General features: G+C 36.5%; 7 protein-coding genes across 7 annotated transcripts; all 7 read right to left on the reverse strand.

Moving 5' to 3' along the window:
* Positions 1–204: 204 nt before the first annotated feature.
* Positions 205–959, reverse strand: LOC128920540 (glutamate dehydrogenase, mitochondrial-like; the record flags this gene model as incomplete). The annotated part of the gene is made up of 2 exons (XM_054228115.1): positions 565–959; positions 205–498 (listed from the first exon to the last, which is right to left on the reverse strand). Coding segments are annotated over exons 1-2 (465 nt in total), but the record flags the coding sequence as incomplete, so codon positions are not given.
* A 2,427-nt stretch (positions 960–3,386) lies between these two features.
* Positions 3,387–3,875, reverse strand: LOC128920163 (glutamate dehydrogenase, mitochondrial-like; the record flags this gene model as incomplete). The annotated part of the gene is made up of 2 exons (XM_054226753.1): positions 3,387–3,680; positions 3,747–3,875. Coding segments are annotated over 2 exons (423 nt in total), but the record flags the coding sequence as incomplete, so codon positions are not given.
* A 2,696-nt stretch (positions 3,876–6,571) lies between these two features.
* On the reverse strand, positions 6,572–7,060 carry LOC128920162 (glutamate dehydrogenase, mitochondrial-like; the record flags this gene model as incomplete). The annotated part of the gene is made up of 2 exons (XM_054226752.1): positions 6,572–6,865; positions 6,932–7,060. Coding segments are annotated over 2 exons (423 nt in total), but the record flags the coding sequence as incomplete, so codon positions are not given.
* A 5,878-nt stretch (positions 7,061–12,938) lies between these two features.
* Positions 12,939–13,427, reverse strand: LOC128920170 (glutamate dehydrogenase, mitochondrial-like; the record flags this gene model as incomplete). The annotated part of the gene is made up of 2 exons (XM_054226760.1): positions 12,939–13,232; positions 13,299–13,427. Coding segments are annotated over 2 exons (423 nt in total), but the record flags the coding sequence as incomplete, so codon positions are not given.
* A 2,691-nt stretch (positions 13,428–16,118) lies between these two features.
* LOC128920168 (glutamate dehydrogenase, mitochondrial-like) lies at positions 16,119–16,607 on the reverse strand (the record flags this gene model as incomplete). The annotated part of the gene is made up of 2 exons (XM_054226758.1): positions 16,119–16,412; positions 16,479–16,607. Coding segments are annotated over 2 exons (423 nt in total), but the record flags the coding sequence as incomplete, so codon positions are not given.
* A 2,378-nt stretch (positions 16,608–18,985) lies between these two features.
* Positions 18,986–19,474, reverse strand: LOC128920161 (glutamate dehydrogenase, mitochondrial-like; the record flags this gene model as incomplete). Its single annotated transcript, XM_054226751.1, has 2 exons — positions 18,986–19,279; positions 19,346–19,474. Coding segments are annotated over 2 exons (423 nt in total), but the record flags the coding sequence as incomplete, so codon positions are not given.
* A 2,695-nt stretch (positions 19,475–22,169) lies between these two features.
* Positions 22,170–22,658, reverse strand: LOC128920160 (glutamate dehydrogenase, mitochondrial-like; the record flags this gene model as incomplete). Its single annotated transcript, XM_054226750.1, has 2 exons — positions 22,170–22,463; positions 22,530–22,658. Coding segments are annotated over 2 exons (423 nt in total), but the record flags the coding sequence as incomplete, so codon positions are not given.
* Between the last annotated feature and the right edge of the window lie 636 nt (positions 22,659–23,294).

Genomic DNA, 23,294 nt, shown 5'->3' on the forward strand with positions numbered 1-23,294 from the left:
CTCTTATGAGCTTTAACTTTTTGTTTGGCTTGAACTTATCCTAAATAAATAAATTAAAAAAATTCATATTAACAAATTAACTTATTTGCACGGTGGTCAAAGTTCACTTACCTCGCACTCATTCATGGAGTTAAAGATCTCGTTGATTATGGCTTTCTCGCGTTTAACATTCATTTTGCCATAAGATACATGATTGATATTCTTTAAGTACTCAAAGTAGGATACCGTTACACCGCCAGCATTGCAAAACAAATCCGGTATAATGAGTACATTCTTTTTACGTAATATTTCATCGGCAGCTGGCGTCGAAGGACCATTAGCGCCTTCTAAAATCATCTTGGCTTGTACACTGTTAGCATTTTCGACAGTGAGAACCTTTTGCGTAGAGCAAGGCATTAGTATATCGCATTTTTCACCCAACAAACTGCCCTCTTTTTCGGTGGCTTTGGTATAGCCCTTGATTGATTTATTATTTTTTGCATAATACTCCATTAAGTCCTAAGTATATGAAGAAAATTAAAAAAATATTATCATGGAGATATTTATTTTCAATACGCCACATACCTTTGGATCAATGCCATTCTCATTTACTAGAGACACGTCAAATTCTTGAACACCGATCAGTTTGGCACCGGCTTCCACTACAAAAACGGATGCATGGGAACCGACATTGCCAAACCCTTGTACGATCACGGTTTTATCTTTCCAACCAGTCTTCCAGCCTAATAAATCCATCTAATCTTTATCCATAATAAAACATTCAGCCGCCTTAAATAGACCACGTCCCGTGGCGGCGGTGCGACCATTTATACCGCCTATTTTTACTGGCTTACCAGTCGTGATGGCCAATGCATCTACATCGTTATAGCCTAGAAGAACAATTTATTTGTCTATCAAGACGTTTTCTAATATTTCATAAAAAAATTACCAAAAGTTTTAATATATTGATCCACCAACCAACTCATCTCGCGTTGGCTGGTATTCACATCTGGTGCCGGTACATCTATACCCGGACCTATCATATTGCGACGTAATAGCTCCATTGTATAGCGACGCGTAATTGTTTGCAATTCTTGTGCAGTATACTTCTTCGGGTCGATACGTATGCCACCCTTGGAACCACCAAACGGTACATTCACGCAAGCCGTCTTAAACGCCATCAGATAAGCCAAAGCGCGTATCTCATCGGCGTCGACGTCCATGGCAAAACGTATGCCTACAAAAGAGGAACGGATATGATCAGTCAGTTATATATATCATGCTAGACATCAGCAGTTGAAGCATTGAAAAGGAAGAACATTTTCTTGAAACACACAACTACATGCATATATTCTAGAAAATTCGTTGAGAAATTTTTTGAATATACCAGCTTTTCTAGAAAAATAATAGCCAATAATATAATTGAACCCACCGCCTTTGAGTGGTAATCTGTGTCTAGTGTGGTGTGCGCGATAGCCGGTGATTAGCTCGTAATTGCCATCACTTCTTATTATAGGGAAGGTAACTTCCAATAGATTTGTAGTGCAGCCCATCAATTTAAGCATGGCGGAAACACGTTGTTCACGCTGTTCCTTCTTCATGTAAGGATACTTTTCCAGCTCCTTTATCATCATCGGCTCCATTAGCTGAGCGGCCGAGTGATAATAATACTCAACCATGTGTGCAAATGGTGGGTCTTTGTCTTTATTGATTTTTTCCAAATGCTTGGGCATCACGTGCTTTTCACGCGTAGCCCCAAGTCCGGTCCAGTTTAAAACTGTCTTCGATAGTGAAGATCGTAAAAGTTTACCATTTAAAAGGAAGGACATATTGCCTTGCGATAATGCAATCCCAGTTATGATTTTTTTTGTGTGTTTTTGTAAGAAATTTTTTGCACTCACTTTTTCGGCAATTATTTTGGTATCCGCTGATTTTGTTGTATATTGTATATATACAATTGTATTACGAATATATAAATATTCCACAATATTCAGTAAGAAAATATTTTTTGTTTATTTATTATTTGCGTCAGGTTTTTTTTTGTAATTATTTTCTTCGAGAACAAATTCAAATCGCTCCGTTCAACACAACTGTTCTTATGAAAATCTCAATATCAACTGAACTGAGAAAAATAAATTTGACAATATTGACTGTTTATGTTTTGAAGTTTTGATTTTTTCTGTTGAAAATATGTTAATGTTAATGTTTTTTTAATGTTAATTATTTTATTCTGGCAAAAATTTTGGATTTTGGGGATCGTAAAAAATGACGAATAATGCATAATAACCCCTACCCACTTACTACGCTATTTTTGGTGCATTTGGTGGATGAATTTTTGGTACCATTCACCACTTTTTTGGTGCATTTTGGTGCATTTGATGCATTGACGCGTGGTGAAAAACCGATTTTTTCACGGCGCGCAAATGGGGTTATACAGGTCGTATGAGTACCATATTACCAAAAACAGAAAAACAGATATAAGGGTACCAAAAACAGAGGTAAGTGGGTAGGGGTTTTGTTTTTTAATTGTAAAACTGTTGCTGTCAAGAAGCCATTTTGTTTGTGTTTGTGTAAAGAAATATTTATTTAAAAATTGAAGAAAAATATACAAAAGGATATTACACTTTGGATCTTATAAATATATAAATGTAAAATGTGTAAAAATAAACAATCGCCTAGCGACTTCAGACGCATTCTGCAATTATTGCTGAGAAATGCCCTCCAATTCTAATGCTCGGAAAATCTTCGAAATCGAGTAAATAAAGGCGGCGGTGCGTAAATCATTGCAGTGGTGAATGCCACCAAAATTGGCGTAGTAAGTGGGTAGGGGGTTTTTTTTTTAATTGTTAAACTGTTGCTGTCAAGAAGCCATTCTGTTTGTGTTTTTGTAAAGAAATATTTATTTAAAAATTTAAGAAAAATATACAAAAGGATATTACACTTTGGACCTTATAAATATATAACTGTAAAATTTGTAAAAATAAATAATCGCCAAGCGACTTCAGACGCATTCTGTAATTATTGTTGAGAAATGCCCTCCATTTCTAAGGCTCGGAAAATCTTAGAAATCGAGTAAATAAAGGCAGCGGTGCGTAAATCATTGCAGAGACCGAATTCATTGGCCACAATCTTAATGCCTGCCCCCGCAGTTTCCATAACTGTTTGTAGTCCTGCGTCTACAATATCCGCCTCCTTCGTACAGTCTCTTATGAGCTTTAACTTTTTGTTTGGCTTGAACTTATCCTAAATAAATAAATTAAAAAAATTCATATTAACAAATTAACTTATTTGCACGGTGGTCAAAGTTCACTTACCTCGCACTCATTCATGGAGTTAAAGATCTCGTTGATTATGGCTTTCTCGCGTTTAACATTCATTTTGCCATAAGATACATGATTGATATTCTTTAAGTACTCAAAGTAGGATACCGTTACACCGCCAGCATTGCAAAACAAATCCGGTATAATGAGTACATTCTTTTTACGTAATATTTCATCGGCAGCTGGCGTCGAAGGACCATTAGCGCCTTCTAAAATCATCTTGGCTTGTACACTGTTAGCATTTTCGACAGTGAGAACCTTTTGCGTAGAGCAAGGCATTAGTATATCGCATTTTTCACCCAACAAACTGCCCTCTTTTTCGGTGGCTTTGGTATAGCCCTTGATTGATTTATTATTTTTTGCATAATACTCCATTAAGTCCTAAGTATATGAAGAAAATTAAAAAAATATTATCATGGAGATATTTATTTTCAATACGCCACATACCTTTGGATCAATGCCATTCTCATTTACTAGAGACACGTCAAATTCTTGAACACCGATCAGTTTGGCACCGGCTTCCACTACAAAAACGGATGCATGGGAACCGACATTGCCAAACCCTTGTACGATCACGGTTTTATCTTTCCAACCAGTCTTCCAGCCTAATAAATCCATCCAATCTTTATCCATAATAAAACATTCAGCCGCCTTAAATAGACCACGTCCCGTGGCGGCGGTGCGACCATTTATACCGCCTATTTCTACTGGCTTACCAGTCGTGATGGCCAATGCATCTACATCGTTATAGCCTAGAAGAACAATTTATTTGTCTATCAAGACGTTTTCTAATATTTCATAAAAAAAAATTACCAAAAGTTTTAATATATTGATCCACCAACCAACTCATCTCGCGTTGGCTGGTATTCACATCTGGTGCCGGTACATCTATACCCGGACCTATCATATTGCGACGTAATAGCTCCATTGTATAGCGACGCGTAATTGTTTGCAATTCTTGTGCAGTATACTTCTTCGGGTCGATACGTATGCCACCCTTGGAACCACCAAACGGTACATTCACGCAAGCCGTCTTAAACGCCATCAGATAAGCCAAAGCGCGTATCTCATCGGCGTCGACGTCCATGGCAAAACGTATGCCTACAAAAGAGGAACGGATATTATCAGTCAGTTATATATATCATGCTAGACATCAGCAGTTGAAGCATTGAAAAGGAAGAACATTTTCTTGAAACACACAACTACATGCATATATTCTAGAAAATTCGTTGAGAAATTTTTTGAATATACCAGCTTTTCTAGAAAAATAATAGCCAATAATATAATTGAACCCACCGCCTTTGAGTGGTAATCTGTGTCTAGTGTGGTGTGCGCGATAGCCGGTGATTAGCTCGTAATTGCCATCACTTCTTATTATAGGGAAGGTAACTTCCAATAGATTTGTAGTGCAGCCCATCAATTTAAGCATGGCGGAAACACGTTGTTCACGCTGTTCCTTCTTCATGTAAGGATACTTTTCCAGCTCCTTTATCATCATCGGCTCCATTAGCTGAGCGGCCGAGTGATAATAATACTCAACCATGTGTGCAAATGGTGGGTCTTTGTCTTTATTGATTTTTTCCAAATGCTTGGGCATCACGTGCTTTTCACGCGTAGCTCCAAGTCCGGTCCAGTTTAAAACTGTCTTCGATAGTGAAGATCGTAAAAGTTTACCATTTAAAAGGAAGGACATATTGCCTTGCGATAATGCAATCCCAGTTATGATTTTTTTTGTGTGTTTTTGTAAGAAATTTTTTGCACTCACTTTTTCGGCAATTATTTTGGTATCCGCTGATTTTCTTGTATATTGTATATATACAATTGTATTACGAATATATAAATATTCCACAATATTCAGTAAGAAAATATTTTTTGTTTATTTATTATTTGCGTCAGGTTTTTTTTTTGTAATTATTTTCTTCGAGAACAAATTCAAATCGCTCCGTTCAACACAACTGTTCTTATGAAAATCTCAATATCAACTGAACTGAGAAAAATAAATTTGACAATATTGACTGTTTATGTTTTGAAGTTTTGATTTTTTCTGTTGAAAATATGTTAATGTTAATGTTTTTTTAATGTTAATTATTTTATTCTGGCAAAAATTTTGGATTTTGGGGATCGTAAAAAATGACGAATAATGCATAATAACCCCTACCCACTTAATACGCTATTTTTGGTGCATTTGGTGGATGGATTTTTGGTACCATTCACCACTTTTTTGGTGCATTTTGGTGCATTTGATGCATTGACGCGTGGTGAAAAACCGATTTTTTCACGGCGCGCAAATGGGGTTATACAGGTCGTATGAGTACCATATTACCAAAAACAGAAAAACAGATATAAGGGTACCAAAAACAGAGGTAAGTGGGTAGGGGTTTTGTTTTTTAATTGTAAAACTGTTGCTGTCAAGAAGCCATTTTGTTTGTGTTTGTGTAAAGAAATATTTATTTAAAAATTGAAGAAAAATATACAAAAGGATATTACACTTTGGATCTTATAAATATATAAATGTAAAATGTGTAAAAATAAACAATCGCCTAGCGACTTCAGACGCATTCTGCAATTATTGCTGAGAAATGCCCTCCAATTCTAATGCTCGGAAAATCTTCGAAATCGAGTAAATAAAGGCGGCGGTGCGTAAATCATTGCAGTGGTGAATGCCACCAAAATTGGCGTAGTAAGTGGGTAGGGGGTTTTTTTTTTAATTGTTAAACTGTTGCTGTCAAGAAGCCATTCTGTTTGTGTTTTTGTAAAGAAATATTTATTTAAAAATTTAAGAAAAATATACAAAAGGATATTACACTTTGGACCTTATAAATATATAAATGTAAAATTTGTAAAAATAAATAATCGCCAAGCGACTTCAGACGCATTCTGTAATTATTGTTGAGAAATGCCCTCCATTTCTAAGGCTCGGAAAATCTTAGAAATCGAGTAAATAAAGGCAGCGGTGCGTAAATCATTGCAGAGACCGAATTCATTGGCCACAATCTTAATGCCTGCCCCCGCAGTTTCCATAACTGTTTGTAGTCCTGCGTCTACAATATCCGCCTCCTTCGTACAGTCTCTTATGAGCTTTAACTTTTTGTTTGGCTTGAACTTATCCTAAATAAATAAATTAAAAAAATTCATATTAACAAATTAACTTATTTGCACGGTGGTCAAAGTTCACTTACCTCGCACTCATTCATGGAGTTAAAGATCTCGTTGATTATGGCTTTCTCGCGTTTAACATTCATTTTGCCATAAGATACATGATTGATATTCTTTAAGTACTCAAAGTAGGATACCGTTACACCGCCAGCATTGCAAAACAAATCCGGTATAATGAGTACATTCTTTTTACGTAATATTTCATCGGCAGCTGGCGTCGAAGGACCATTAGCGCCTTCTAAAATCATCTTGGCTTGTACACTGTTAGCATTTTCGACAGTGAGAACCTTTTGCGTAGAGCAAGGCATTAGTATATCGCATTTTTCACCCAACAAACTGCCCTCTTTTTCGGTGGCTTTGGTATAGCCCTTGATTGATTTATTATTTTTTGCATAATACTCCATTAAGTCCTAAGTATATGAAGAAAATTAAAAAAATATTATCATGGAGATATTTATTTTCAATACGCCACATACCTTTGGATCAATGCCATTCTCATTTACTAGAGACACGTCAAATTCTTGAACACCGATCAGTTTGGCACCGGCTTCCACTACAAAAACGGATGCATGGGAACCGACATTGCCAAACCCTTGTACGATCACGGTTTTATCTTTCCAACCAGTCTTCCAGCCTAATAAATCCATCCAATCTTTATCCATAATAAAACATTCAGCCGCCTTAAATAGACCACGTCCCGTGGCGGCGGTGCGACCATTTATACCGCCTATTTCTACTGGCTTACCAGTCGTGATGGCCAATGCATCTACATCGTTATAGCCTAGAAGAACAATTTATTTGTCTATCAAGACGTTTTCTAATATTTCATAAAAAAAAATTACCAAAAGTTTTAATATATTGATCCACCAACCAACTCATCTCGCGTTGGCTGGTATTCACATCTGGTGCCGGTACATCTATACCCGGACCTATCATATTGCGACGTAATAGCTCCATTGTATAGCGACGCGTAATTGTTTGCAATTCTTGTGCAGTATACTTCTTCGGGTCGATACGTATGCCACCCTTGGAACCACCAAACGGTACATTCACGCAAGCCGTCTTAAACGCCATCAGATAAGCCAAAGCGCGTATCTCATCGGCGTCGACGTCCATGGCAAAACGTATGCCTACAAAAGAGGAACGGATATTATCAGTCAGTTATATATATCATGCTAGACATCAGCAGTTGAAGCATTGAAAAGGAAGAACATTTTCTTGAAACACACAACTACATGCATATATTCTAGAAAATTCGTTGAGAAATTTTTTGAATATACCAGCTTTTCTAGAAAAATAATAGCCAATAATATAATTGAACCCACCGCCTTTGAGTGGTAATCTGTGTCTAGTGTGGTGTGCGCGATAGCCGGTGATTAGCTCGTAATTGCCATCACTTCTTATTATAGGGAAGGTAACTTCCAATAGATTTGTAGTGCAGCCCATCAATTTAAGCATGGCGGAAACACGTTGTTCACGCTGTTCCTTCTTCATGTAAGGATACTTTTCCAGCTCCTTTATCATCATCGGCTCCATTAGCTGAGCGGCCGAGTGATAATAATACTCAACCATGTGTGCAAATGGTGGGTCTTTGTCTTTATTGATTTTTTCCAAATGCTTGGGCATCACGTGCTTTTCACGCGTAGCTCCAAGTCCGGTCCAGTTTAAAACTGTCTTCGATAGTGAAGATCGTAAAAGTTTACCATTTAAAAGGAAGGACATATTGCCTTGCGATAATGCAATCACAGTTATGATTTTTTTTGTGTGTTTTTGTAAGAAATTTTTTGCACTCACTTTTTCGGCAATTATTTTGGTATCCGCTGATTTTGTTGTATATTGTATATATACAATTGTATTACGAATATATAAATATTCCACAATATTCAGTAAGAAAATATTTTTTGTTTATTTATTATTTGCGTCAGGTTTTTTTTTGTAATTATTTTCTTCGAGAACAAATTCAAATCGCTCCGTTCAACACAACTGTTCTTATGAAAATCTCAATATCAACTGAACTGAGAAAAATAAATTTGACAATATTGACTGTTTATGTTTTGAAGTTTTGATTTTTTCTGTTGAAAATATGTTAATGTTAATGTTTTTTTAATGTTAATTATTTTATTCTGGCAAAAATTTTGGATTTTGGGGATCGTAAAAAATGACGAATAATGCATAATAACCCCTACCCACTTAATACGCTATTTTTGGTGCATTTGGTGGATGGATTTTTGGTACCATTCACCACTTTTTTGGTGCATTTTGGTGCATTTGATGCATTGACGCGTGGTGAAAAACCGATTTTTTCACGGCGCGCAAATGGGGTTATACAGGTCGTATGAGTACCATATTACCAAAAACAGAAAAACAGATATAAGGGTACCAAAAACAGAGGTAAGTGGGTAGGGGTTTTGTTTTTTAATTGTAAAACTGTTGCTGTCAAGAAGCCATTTTGTTTGTGTTTGTGTAAAGAAATATTTATTTAAAAATTGAAGAAAAATATACAAAAGGATATTACACTTTGGATCTTATAAATATATAAATGTAAAATGTGTAAAAATAAACAATCGCCTAGCGACTTCAGACGCATTCTGCAATTATTGCTGAGAAATGCCCTCCAATTCTAATGCTCGGAAAATCTTCGAAATCGAGTAAATAAAGGCGGCGGTGCGTAAATCATTGCAGTGGTGAATGCCACCAAAATTGGCGTAGTAAGTGGGTAGGGGTTTTTTTTTTAATTGTTAAACTGTTGCTGTCAAGAAGCCATTCTGTTTGTGTTTTTGTAAAGAAATATTTATTTAAAAATTTAAGAAAAATATACAAAAGGATATTACACTTTGGATCTTATAAATATATAAATGTAAAATTTGTAAAAATAAATAATCGCCAAGCGACTTCAGACGCATTCTGTAATTATTGTTGAGAAATGCCCTCCATTTCTAAGGCTCGGAAAATTTTAGAAATCGAGTAAATAAAGGCAGCGGTGCGTAAATCATTGCAGAGACCGAATTCATTGGCCACAATCTTAATGCCTGCCCCCGCAGTTTCCATAACTGTTTGTAGTCCTGCGTCTACAATATCCGCCTCCTTCGTACAGTCTCTTATGAGCTTTAACTTTTTGTTTGGCTTGAACTTATCCTAAATAAATAAATTAAAAAAATTCATATTAACAAATTAACTTATTTGCACGGTGGTCAAAGTTCACTTACCTCGCACTCATTCATGGAGTTAAAGATCTCGTTGATTATGGCTTTCTCGCGTTTAACATTCATTTTGCCATAAGATACATGATTGATATTCTTTAAGTACTCAAAGTAGGATACCGTTACACCGCCAGCATTGCAAAACAAATCCGGTATAATGAGTACATTCTTTTTACGTAATATTTCATCGGCAGCTGGCGTCGAAGGACCATTAGCGCCTTCTAAAATCATCTTGGCTTGTACACTGTTAGCATTTTCGACAGTGAGAACCTTTTGCGTAGAGCAAGGCATTAGTATATCGCATTTTTCACCCAACAAACTGCCCTCTTTTTCGGTGGCTTTGGTATAGCCCTTGATTGATTTATTATTTTTTGCATAATACTCCATTAAGTCCTAAGTATATGAAGAAAATTAAAAAAATATTATCATGGAGATATTTATTTTCAATACGCCACATACCTTTGGATCTATGCCATTCTCATTCACTAGAGACACGTCAAATTCTTGAACACCGATCAGTTTGGCACCGGCTTCCACTACAAAAACGGATGCATGGGAACCGACATTGCCAAACCCTTGTACGATCACGGTTTTATCTTTCCAACCAGTCTTCCAGCCTAATAAATCCATCCAATCTTTATCCATAATAAAACATTCAGCCGCCTTAAATAGACCACGTCCCGTGGCGGCGGTGCGACCATTTATACCGCCTATTTCTACTGGCTTACCAGTCGTGATGGCCAATGCATCTACATCGTTATAGCCTAGAAGAACAATTTATTTGTCTATCAAGACGTTTTCTAATATTTCATAAAAAAAATTACCAAAAGTTTTAATATATTGATCCACCAACCAACTCATCTCGCGTTGGCTGGTATTCACATCTGGTGCCGGTACATCTATACCCGGACCTATCATATTGCGACGTAATAGCTCCATTGTATAGCGACGCGTAATTGTTTGCAATTCTTGTGCAGTATACTTCTTCGGGTCGATACGTATGCCACCCTTGGAACCACCAAACGGTACATTCACGCAAGCCGTCTTAAACGCCATCAGATAAGCCAAAGCGCGTATCTCATCGGCGTCGACGTCCATGGCAAAACGTATGCCTACAAAAGAGGAACGGATATGATCAGTCAGTTATATATATCATGCTAGACATCAGCAGTTGAAGCATTGAAAAGGAAGAACATTTTCTTGAAACACACAACTACATGCATATATTCTAGAAAATTCGTTGAGAAATTTTTTGAATATACCAGCTTTTCTAGAAAAATAATAGCCAATAATATAATTGAACCCACCGCCTTTGAGTGGTAATCTGTGTCTAGTGTGGTGTGCGCGATAGCCGGTGATTAGCTCGTAATTGCCATCACTTCTTATTATAGGGAAGGTAACTTCCAATAGATTTGTAGTGCAGCCCATCAATTTAAGCATGGCGGAAACACGTTGTTCACGCTGTTCCTTCTTCATGTAAGGATACTTTTCCAGCTCCTTTATCATCATCGGCTCCATTAGCTGAGCGGCCGAGTGATAATAATACTCAACCATGTGTGCAAATGGTGGGTCTTTGTCTTTATTGATTTTTTCCAAATGCTTGGGCATCACGTGCTTTTCACGCGTAGCCCCAAGTCCGGTCCAGTTTAAAACTGTCTTCGATAGTGAAGATCGTAAAAGTTTACCATTTAAAAGGAAGGACATATTGCCTTGCGATAATGCAATCACAGTTATGATTTTTTTTTGTGTGTTTTTGTAAGAAATTTTTTGCACTCACTTTTTCGGCAATTATTTTGGTATCCGCTGATTTTGTTGTATATTGTATATATACAATTGTATTACGAATATATAAATATTCCACAATATTCAGTAAGAAAATATTTTTTGTTTATTTATTATTTGCGTCAGGTTTTTTTTTGTAATTATTTTCTTCGAGAACAAATTCAAATCGCTCCGTTCAACACAACTGTTCTTATGAAAATCTCAATATCAACTGAACTGAGAAAAATAAATTTGACAATATTGACTGTTTATGTTTTGAAGTTTTGATTTTTTCTGTTGAAAATATGTTAATGTTAATGTTTTTTTAATGTTAATTATTTTATTCTGGCAAAAATTTTGGATTTTGGGGATCGTAAAAAATGACGAATAATGCATAATAACCCCTACCCACTTACTACGCTATTTTTGGTGCATTTGGTGGATGAATTTTTGGTACCATTCACCACTTTTTTGGTGCATTTTGGTGCATTTGATGCATTGACGCGTGGTGAAAAACCGATTTTTTCACGGCGCGCAAATGGGGTTATACAGGTCGTATGAGTACCATATTACCAAAAACAGAAAAACAGATATAAGGGTACCAAAAACAGAGGTAAGTGGGTAGGGGTTTTGTTTTTTAATTGTAAAACTGTTGCTGTCAAGAAGCCATTTTGTTTGTGTTTGTGTAAAGAAATATTTATTTAAAAATTGAAGAAAAATATACAAAAGGATATTACACTTTGGATCTTATAAATATATAAATGTAAAATGTGTAAAAATAAACAATCGCCTAGCGACTTCAGACGCATTCTGCAATTATTGCTGAGAAATGCCCTCCAATTCTAATGCTCGGAAAATCTTCGAAATCGAGTAAATAAAGGCGGCGGTGCGTAAATCATTGCAGTGGTGAATGCCACCAAAATTGGCGTAGTAAGTGGGTAGGGGTTTTTTTTTTTAATTGTTAAACTGTTGCTGTCAAGAAGCCATTCTGTTTGTGTTTTTGTAAAGAAATATTTATTTAAAAATTTAAGAAAAATATACAAAAGGATATTACACTTTGGACCTTATAAATATATAAATGTAAAATTTGTAAAAATAAATAATCGCCAAGCGACTTCAGACGCATTCTGTAATTATTGTTGAGAAATGCCCTCCATTTCTAAGGCTCGGAAAATCTTAGAAATCGAGTAAATAAAGGCAGCGGTGCGTAAATCATTGCAGAGACCGAATTCATTGGCCACAATCTTAATGCCTGCCCCCGCAGTTTCCATAACTGTTTGTAGTCCTGCGTCTACAATATCCGCCTCCTTCGTACAGTCTCTTATGAGCTTTAACTTTTTGTTTGGCTTGAACTTATCCTAAATAAATAAATTAAAAAAATTCATATTAACAAATTAACTTATTTGCACGGTGGTCAAAGTTCACTTACCTCGCACTCATTCATGGAGTTAAAGATCTCGTTGATTATGGCTTTCTCGCGTTTAACATTCATTTTGCCATAAGATACATGATTGATATTCTTTAAGTACTCAAAGTAGGATACCGTTACACCGCCAGCATTGCAAAACAAATCCGGTATAATGAGTACATTCTTTTTACGTAATATTTCATCGGCAGCTGGCGTCGAAGGACCATTAGCGCCTTCTAAAATCATCTTGGCTTGTACACTGTTAGCATTTTCGACAGTGAGAACCTTTTGCGTAGAGCAAGGCATTAGTATATCGCATTTTTCACCCAACAAACTGCCCTCTTTTTCGGTGGCTTTGGTATAGCCCTTGATTGATTTATTATTTTTTGCATAATACTCCATTAAGTCCTAAGTATATGAAGAAAATTAAAAAAATATTATCATGGAGATATTTATTTTCAATACGCCACATACCTTTGGATCAATGCCATTCTCATTTACTAGAGACACGTCAAATTCTTGAACACCGATCAGTTTGGCACCGGCTTCCACTACAAAAACGGATGCATGGGAACCGACATTGCCAAACCCTTGTACGATCACGGTTTTATCTTTCCAACCAGTCTTCCAGCCTAATAAATCCATCCAATCTTTATCCATAATAAAACATTCAGCCGCCTTAAATAGACCACGTCCCGTGGCGGCGGTGCGACCATTTATACCGCCTATTTCTACTGGCTTACCAGTCGTGATGGCCAATGCATCTACATCGTTATAGCCTAGAAGAACAATTTATTTGTCTATCAAGACGTTTTCTAATATTTCATAAAAAAAAATTACCAAAAGTTTTAATATATTGATCCACCAACCAACTCATCTCGCGTTGGCTGGTATTCACATCTGGTGCCGGTACATCTATACCCGGACCTATCATATTGCGACGTAATAGCTCCATTGTATAGCGACGCGTAATTGTTTGCAATTCTTGTGCAGTATACTTCTTCGGGTCGATACGTATGCCACCCTTGGAACCACCAAACGGTACATTCACGCAAGCCGTCTTAAACGCCATCAGATAAGCCAAAGCGCGTATCTCATCGGCGTCGACGTCCATGGCAAAACGTATGCCTACAAAAGAGGAACGGATATTATCAGTCAGTTATATATATCATGATGTCAGCAGTTGAAGCATTGAAAAGGAAGAACATTTTCTTGAAACACACAACTACATGCATATATTCTAGAAAATTCGTTGAGAAATTTTTTGAATATACCAGCTTTTCTAGAAAAATAATAGCCAATAATATAATTGAACCCACCGCCTTTGAGTGGTAATCTGTGTCTAGTGTGGTGTGCGCGATAGCCGGTGATTAGCTCGTAATTGCCATCACTTCTTATTATAGGGAAGGTAACTTCCAATAGATTTGTAGTGCAGCCCATCAATTTAAGCATGGCGGAAACACGTTGTTCACGCTGTTCCTTCTTCATGTAAGGATACTTTTCCAGCTCCTTTATCATCATCGGCTCCATTAGCTGAGCGGCCGAGTGATAATAATACTCAACCATGTGTGCAAATGGTGGGTCTTTGTCTTTATTGATTTTTTCCAAATGCTTGGGCATCACGTGCTTTTCACGCGTAGCTCCAAGTCCGGTCCAGTTTAAAACTGTCTTCGATAGTGAAGATCGTAAAAGTTTACCATTTAAAAGGAAGGACATATTGCCTTGCGATAATGCAATCCCAGTTATGATTTTTTTTGTGTGTTTTTGTAAGAAATTTTTTGCACTCACTTTTTCGGCAATTATTTTGGTATCCGCTGATTTTGTTGTATATTGTATATATACAATTGTATTACGAATATATAAATATTCCACAATATTCAGTAAGAAAATATTTTTTGTTTATTTATTATTTGCGTCAGGTTTTTTTTTGTAATTATTTTCTTCGAGAACAAATTCAAATCGCTCCGTTCAACACAACTGTTCTTATGAAAATCTCAATATCAACTGAACTGAGAAAAATAAATTTGTCAATATTGACTGTTTATGTTTTGAAGTTTTGATTTTTTCTGTTGAAAATATGTTAATGTTAATGTTTTTTTAATGTTAATTATTTTATTCTGGCAAAAATTTTGGATTTTGGGGATCGTAAAAAATGACGAATAATGCATAATAACCCCTACCCACTTACTACGCTATTTTTGGTGCATTTGGTGGATGGATTTTTGGTACCATTCTCCACTTTTTTGGTGCATTTTGGTGCATTTGATGCATTGGCGCGTGGTGAAAAACCGATTTTTTCACGGCGCGCAAATGGGGTTATACAGGTCGTATGAGTACCATATTACCAAAAACAGAAAAACAGATATAAGGGTACCAAAAACAGAGGTAAGTGGGTAGGGGTTTTGTTTTTTAATTGTAAAACTGTTGCGGTCAAGAAGCCATTTTGTTTGTGTTTGTGTAAAGAAATATTTATTTAAAAATTGAAGAAAAATATACAAAAGGATATTACACTTTGGATCTTATAAATATATAAATGTAAAATGTGTAAAAATAAACAATCGCCTAGCGACTTCAGACGCATTCTGCAATTATTGCTGAGAAATGCCCTCCAATTCTAATGCTCGGAAAATCTTCGAAATCGAGTAAATAAAGGCGGCGGTGCGTAAATCATTGCAGTGGTGAATGCCACCAAAATTGGCGTAGTAAGTGGGTAGGGGGTTTTTTTTTTAATTGTTAAACTGTTGCTGTCAAGAAGCCATTCTGTTTGTGTTTTTGTAAAGAAATATTTATTTAAAAATTTAAGAAAAATATACAAAAGGATATTACACTTTGGACCTTATAAATATATAAATGTAAAATTTGTAAAAATAAATAATCGCCAAGCGACTTCAGACGCATTCTGTAATTATTGTTGAGAAATGCCCTCCATTTCTAAGGCTCGGAAAATCTTAGAAATCGAGTAAATAAAGGCAGCGGTGCGTAAATCATTGCAGAGACCGAATTCATTGGCCACAATCTTAATGCCTGCCCCCGCAGTTTCCATAACTGTTTGTAGTCCTGCGTCTACAATATCCGCCTCCTTCGTACAGTCTCTTATGAGCTTTAACTTTTTGTTTGGCTTGAACTTATCCTAAATAAATAAATTAAAAAAATTCATATTAACAAATTAACTTATTTGCACGGTGGTCAAAGTTCACTTACCTCGCACTCATTCATGGAGTTAAAGATCTCGTTGATTATGGCTTTCTCGCGTTTAACATTCATTTTGCCATAAGATACATGATTGATATTCTTTAAGTACTCAAAGTAGGATACCGTTACACCGCCAGCATTGCAAAACAAATCCGGTATAATGAGTACATTCTTTTTACGTAATATTTCATCGGCAGCTGGCGTCGAAGGACCATTAGCGCCTTCTAAAATCATCTTGGCTTGTACACTGTTAGCATTTTCGACAGTGAGAACCTTTTGCGTAGAGCAAGGCATTAGTATATCGCATTTTTCACCCAACAAACTGCCCTCTTTTTCGGTGGCTTTGGTATAGCCCTTGATTGATTTATTATTTTTTGCATAATACTCCATTAAGTCCTAAGTATATGAAGAAAATTAAAAAAATATTATCATGGAGATATTTATTTTCAATACGCCACATACCTTTGGATCAATGCCATTCTCATTTACTAGAGACACGTCAAATTCTTGAACACCGATCAGTTTGGCACCGGCTTCCACTACAAAAACGGATGCATGGGAACCGACATTGCCAAACCCTTGTACGATCACGGTTTTATCTTTCCAACCAGTCTTCCAGCCTAATAAATCCATCCAATCTTTATCCATAATAAAACATTCAGCCGCCTTAAATAGACCACGTCCCGTGGCGGCGGTGCGACCATTTATACCGCCTATTTCTACTGGCTTACCAGTCGTGATGGCCAATGCATCTACATCGTTATAGCCTAGAAGAACAATTTATTTGTCTATCAAGACGTTTTCTAATATTTCATAAAAAAAAATTACCAAAAGTTTTAATATATTGATCCACCAACCAACTCATCTCGCGTTGGCTGGTATTCACATCTGGTGCCGGTACATCTATACCCGGACCTATCATATTGCGACGTAATAGCTCCATTGTATAGCGACGCGTAATTGTTTGCAATTCTTGTGCAGTATACTTCTTCGGGTCGATACGTATGCCACCCTTGGAACCACCAAACGGTACATTCACGCAAGCCGTCTTAAACGCCATCAGATAAGCCAAAGCGCGTATCTCATCGGCGTCGACGTCCATGGCAAAACGTATGCCTACAAAAGAGGAACGGATATTATCAGTCAGTTATATATATCATGCTAGACATCAGCAGTTGAAGCATTGAAAAGGAAGAACATTTTCTTGAAACACACAACTACATGCATATATTCTAGAAAATTCGTTGAGAAATTTTTTGAATATACCAGCTTTTCTAGAAAAATAATAGCCAATAATATAATTGAACCCACCGCCTTTGAGTGGTAATCTGTGTCTAGTGTGGTGTGCGCGATAGCCGGTGATTAGCTCGTAATTGCCATCACTTCTTATTATAGGGAAGGTAACTTCCAATAGATTTGTAGTGCAGCCCATCAATTTAAGCATGGCGGAAACACGTTGTTCACGCTGTTCCTTCTTCATGTAAGGATACTTTTCCAGCTCCTTTATCATCATCGGCTCCATTAGCTGAGCGGCCGAGTGATAATAATACTCAACCATGTGTGCAAATGGTGGGTCTTTGTCTTTATTGATTTTTTCCAAATGCTTGGGCATCACGTGCTTTTCACGCGTAGCTCCAAGTCCGGTCCAGTTTAAAACTGTCTTCGATAGTGAAGATCGTAAAAGTTTACCATTTAAAAGGAAGGACATATTGCCTTGCGATAATGCAATCCCAGTTATGATTTTTTTTGTGTGTTTTTGTAAGAAATTTTTTGCACTCACTTTTTCGGCAATTATTTTGGTATCCGCTGATTTTGTTGTATATTGTATATATACAATTGTATTACGAATATATAAATATTCCACAATATTCAGTAAGAAAATATTTTTTGTTTATTTATTATTTGCGTCAGGTTTTTTTTTGTAATTATTTTCTTCGAGAACAAATTCAAATCGCTCCGTTCAACACAACTGTTCTTATGAAAATCTCAATATCAACTGAACTGAGAAAAATAAATTTGTCAATATTGACTGTTTATGTTTTGAAGTTTTGATTTTTTCTGTTGAAAATATGTTAATGTTAATGTTTTTTTAATGTTAATTATTTTATTCTGGCAAAAATTTTGGATTTTGGGGATCGTAAAAAATGACGAATAATGCATAATAACCCCTACCCACTTACTACGCTATTTTTGGTGCATTTGGTGGATGGATTTTTGGTACCATTCACCACTTTTTTGGTGCATTTTGGTGCATTTGATGCATTGGCGCGTGGTGAAAAACCGATTTTTTCACGGCGCGCAAATGGGGTTATACAGGTCGTATGAGTACCATATTACCAAAAACAGAAAAACAGATATAAGGGTACCAAAAACAGAGGTAAGTGGGTAGGGGTTTTGTTTTTTAATTGTAAAACTGTTGCTGTCAAGAAGCCATTTTGTTTGTGTTTGTGTAAAGAAATATTTATTTAAAAATTGAAGAAAAATATACAAAAGGATATTACACTTTGGACCTTATAAATATATAAATGTAAAATTTGTAAAAATAAATAATCGCCAAGCGACTTCAGACGCATTCTGTAATTATTGTTGAGAAATGCCCTCCATTTCTAAGGCTCGGAAAATCTTAGAAATCGAGTAAATAAAGGCAGCGGTGCGTAAATCATTGCAGAGACCGAATTCATTGGCCACAATCTTAATGCCTGCCCCCGCAGTTTCCATAACTGTTTGTAGTCCTGCGTCTACAATATCCGCCTCCTTCGTACAGTCTCTTATGAGCTTTAACTTTTTGTTTGGCTTGAACTTATCCTAAATAAATAAATTAAAAAAATTCATATTAACAAATTAACTTATTTGCACGGTGGTCAAAGTTCACTTACCTCGCACTCATTCATGGAGTTAAAGATCTCGTTGATTATGGCTTTCTCGCGTTTAACATTCATTTTGCCATAAGATACATGATTGATATTCTTTAAGTACTCAAAGTAGGATACCGTTACACCGCCAGCATTGCAAAACAAATCCGGTATAATGAGTACATTCTTTTTACGTAATATTTCATCGGCAGCTGGCGTCGAAGGACCATTAGCGCCTTCTAAAATCATCTTGGCTTGTACACTGTTAGCATTTTCGACAGTGAGAACCTTTTGCGTAGAGCAAGGCATTAGTATATCGCATTTTTCACCCAACAAACTGCCCTCTTTTTCGGTGGCTTTGGTATAGCCCTTGATTGATTTATTATTTTTTGCATAATACTCCATTAAGTCCTAAGTATATGAAGAAAATTAAAAAAATATTATCATGGAGATATTTATTTTCAATACGCCACATACCTTTGGATCAATGCCATTCTCATTTACTAGAGACACGTCAAATTCTTGAACACCGATCAGTTTGGCACCGGCTTCCACTACAAAAACGGATGCATGGGAACCGACATTGCCAAACCCTTGTACGATCACGGTTTTATCTTTCCAACCAGTCTTCCAGCCTAATAAATCCATCCAATCTTTATCCATAATAAAACATTCAGCCGCCTTAAATAGACCACGTCCCGTGGCGGCGGTGCGACCATTTATACCGCCTATTTCTACTGGCTTACCAGTCGTGATGGCCAATGCATCTACATCGTTATAGCCTAGAAGAACAATTTATTTGTCTATCAAGACGTTTTCTAATATTTCATAAAAAAAAATTACCAAAAGTTTTAATATATTGATCCACCAACCAACTCATCTCGCGTTGGCTGGTATTCACATCTGGTGCCGGTACATCTATACCCGGACCTATCATATTGCGACGTAATAGCTCCATTGTATAGCGACGCGTAATTGTTTGCAATTCTTGTGCAGTATACTTCTTCGGGTCGATACGTATGCCACCCTTGGAACCACCAAACGGTACATTCACGCAAGCCGTCTTAAACGCCATCAGATAAGCCAAAGCGCGTATCTCATCGGCGTCGACGTCCATGGCAAAACGTATGCCTACAAAAGAGGAACGGATATTATCAGTCAGTTATATATATCATGCTAGACATCAGCAGTTGAAGCATTGAAAAGGAAGAACATTTTCTTGAAACACACAACTACATGCATATATTCTAGAAAATTCGTTGAGAAATTTTTTGAATATACCAGCTTTTCTAGAAAAATAATAGCCAATAATATAATTGAACCCACCGCCTTTGAGTGGTAATCTGTGTCTAGTGTGGTGTGCGCGATAGCCGGTGATTAGCTCGTAATTGCCATCACTTCTTATTATAGGGAAGGTAACTTCCAATAGATTTGTAGTGCAGCCCATCAATTTAAGCATGGCGGAAACACGTTGTTCACGCTGTTCCTTCTTCATGTAAGGATACTTTTCCAGCTCCTTTATCATCATCGGCTCCATTAGCTGAGCGGCCGAGTGATAATAATACTCAACCATGTGTGCAAATGGTGGGTCTTTGTCTTTATTGATTTTTTCCAAATGCTTGGGCATCACGTGCTTTTCACGCGTAGCTCCAAGTCCGGTCCAGTTTAAAACTGTCTTCGATAGTGAAGATCGTAAAAGTTTACCATTTAAAAGGAAGGACATATTGCCTTGCGATAATGCAATCCCAGTTATGATTTTTTTTGTGTGTTTTTGTAAGAAATTTTTTGCACTCACTTTTTCGGCAATTATTTTGGTATCCGCTGATTTTGTTGTATATTGTATATATACAATTGTATTACGAATATATAAATATTCCACAATATTCAGTAAGAAAATATTTTTTGTTTATTTATTATTTGCGTCAGGTTTTTTTTTGTAATTATTTTCTTCGAGAACAAATTCAAATCGCTCCGTTCAACACAACTGTTCTTATGAAAATCTCAATATCAACTGAACTGAGAAAAATAAATTTGTCAATATTGACTGTTTATGTTTTGAAGTTTTGATTTTTTCTGTTGAAAATATGTTAATGTTAATGTTTTTTTAATGTTAATTATTTTATTCTGGCAAAAATTTTGGATTTTGGGGATCGTAAAAAATGACGAATAATGCATAATAACCCCTACCCACTTACTACGCTATTTTTGGTGCATTTGGTGGATGGATTTTTGGTACCATTCACCACTTTTTTGGTGCATTTTGGTGCATTTGATGCATTGGCGCGTGGTGAAAAACCGATTTTTTCACGGCGCGCAAATGGGGTTATACAGGTCGTATGAGTACCATATTACCAAAAACAGAAAAACAGATATAAGGGTACCAAAAACAGAGGTAAGTGGGTAGGGGTTTTGTTTTTTAATTGTAAAACTGTTGCTGTCAAGAAGCCATTTTGTTTGTGTTTGTGTAAAGAAATATTTATTTAAAAATTGAAGAAAAATATACAAAAGGATATTACACTTTGGATCTTATAAATATATAAATGTAAAATGTGTAAAAATAAACAATCGCCTAGCGACTTCAGACGCATTCTGCAATTATTGCTGAGAAATGCCCTCCAATTCTAATGCTCGGAAAATCTTCGAAATCGAGTAAATAAAGGCGGCGGTGCGTAAATCATTGCAGTGGTGAATGCCACCAAAATTGGCGTAGTAAGTGGGTAGGGGGTTTTTTTTTTAATTGTTAAACTGTTGCTGTCAAGAAGCCATTCTGTTTGTGTTTTTGTAAAGAAATATTTATTTAAAAATTTAAGAAAAATATACAAAAGGATATTACACTTTGGACCTTATAAATATATAAATGTAAAATTTGTAAAAATAAATAATCGCCAAGCGACTTCAGACGCATTCTGTAATTATTGTTGAGAAATGCCCTCCATTTCTAAGGCTCGGAAAATCTTAGAAATCGAGTAAATAAAGGCAGCGGTGCGTAAATCATTGCAGAGACCGAATTCATTGGCCACAATCTTAATGCCTGCCCCCGCAGTTTCCATAACTGTTTGTAGTCCTGCGTCTACAATATCCGCCTCCTTCGTACAGTCTCTTATGAGCTTTAACTTTTTGTTTGGCTTGAACTTATCCTAAATAAATAAATTAAAAAAATTCATATTAACAAATTAACTTATTTGCACGGTGGTCAAAGTTCACTTACCTCGCACTCATTCATGGAGTTAAAGATCTCGTTGATTATGGCTTTCTCGCGTTTAACATTCATTTTGCCATAAGATACATGATTGATATTCTTTAAGTACTCAAAGTAGGATACCGTTACACCGCCAGCATTGCAAAACAAATCCGGTATAATGAGTACATTCTTTTTACGTAATATTTCATCGGCAGCTGGCGTCGAAGGACCATTAGCGCCTTCTAAAATCATCTTGGCTTGTACACTGTTAGCATTTTCGACAGTGAGAACCTTTTGCGTAGAGCAAGGCATTAGTATATCGCATTTTTCACCCAACAAACTGCCCTCTTTTTCGGTGGCTTTGGTATAGCCCTTGATTGATTTATTATTTTTTGCATAATACTCCATTAAGTCCTAAGTATATGAAGAAAATTAAAAAAATATTATCATGGAGATATTTATTTTCAATACGCCACATACCTTTGGATCAATGCCATTCTCATTTACTAGAGACACGTCAAATTCTTGAACACCGATCAGTTTGGCACCGGCTTCCACTACAAAAACGGATGCATGGGAACCGACATTGCCAAACCCTTGTACGATCACGGTTTTATCTTTCCAACCAGTCTTCCAGCCTAATAAATCCATCCAATCTTTATCCATAATAAAACATTCAGCCGCCTTAAATAGACCACGTCCCGTGGCGGCGGTGCGACCATTTATACCGCCTATTTCTACTGGCTTACCAGTCGTGATGGCCAATGCATCTACATCGTTATAGCCTAGAAGAAGAATTTATTTGTCTATCAAGACGTTTTCTAATATTTCATAAAAAAAATTACCAAAAGTTTTAATATATTGATCCACCAACCAACTCATCTCGCGTTGGCTGGTATTCACATCTGGTGCCGGTACATCTATACCCGGACCTATCATATTGCGACGTAATAGCTCCATTGTATAGCGACGCGTAATTGTTTGCAATTCTTGTGCAGTATACTTCTTCGGGTCGATACGTATGCCACCCTTGGAACCACCAAACGGTACATTCACGCAAGCCGTCTTAAACGCCATCAGATAAGCCAAAGCGCGTATCTCATCGGCGTCGACGTCCATGGCAAAACGTATGCCTACAAAAGAGGAACGGATATTATCAGTCAGTTATATATATCATGCTAGACATCAGCAGTTGAAGCATTGAAAAGGAAGAACATTTTCTTGAAACACACAACTACATGCATA

Source organism: Zeugodacus cucurbitae, chromosome 3 (genome assembly GCF_028554725.1).
Source record: "Zeugodacus cucurbitae isolate PBARC_wt_2022May chromosome 3, idZeuCucr1.2, whole genome shotgun sequence".
NCBI classification, from domain to species: domain Eukaryota; kingdom Metazoa; phylum Arthropoda; class Insecta; order Diptera; family Tephritidae; genus Zeugodacus; species Zeugodacus cucurbitae.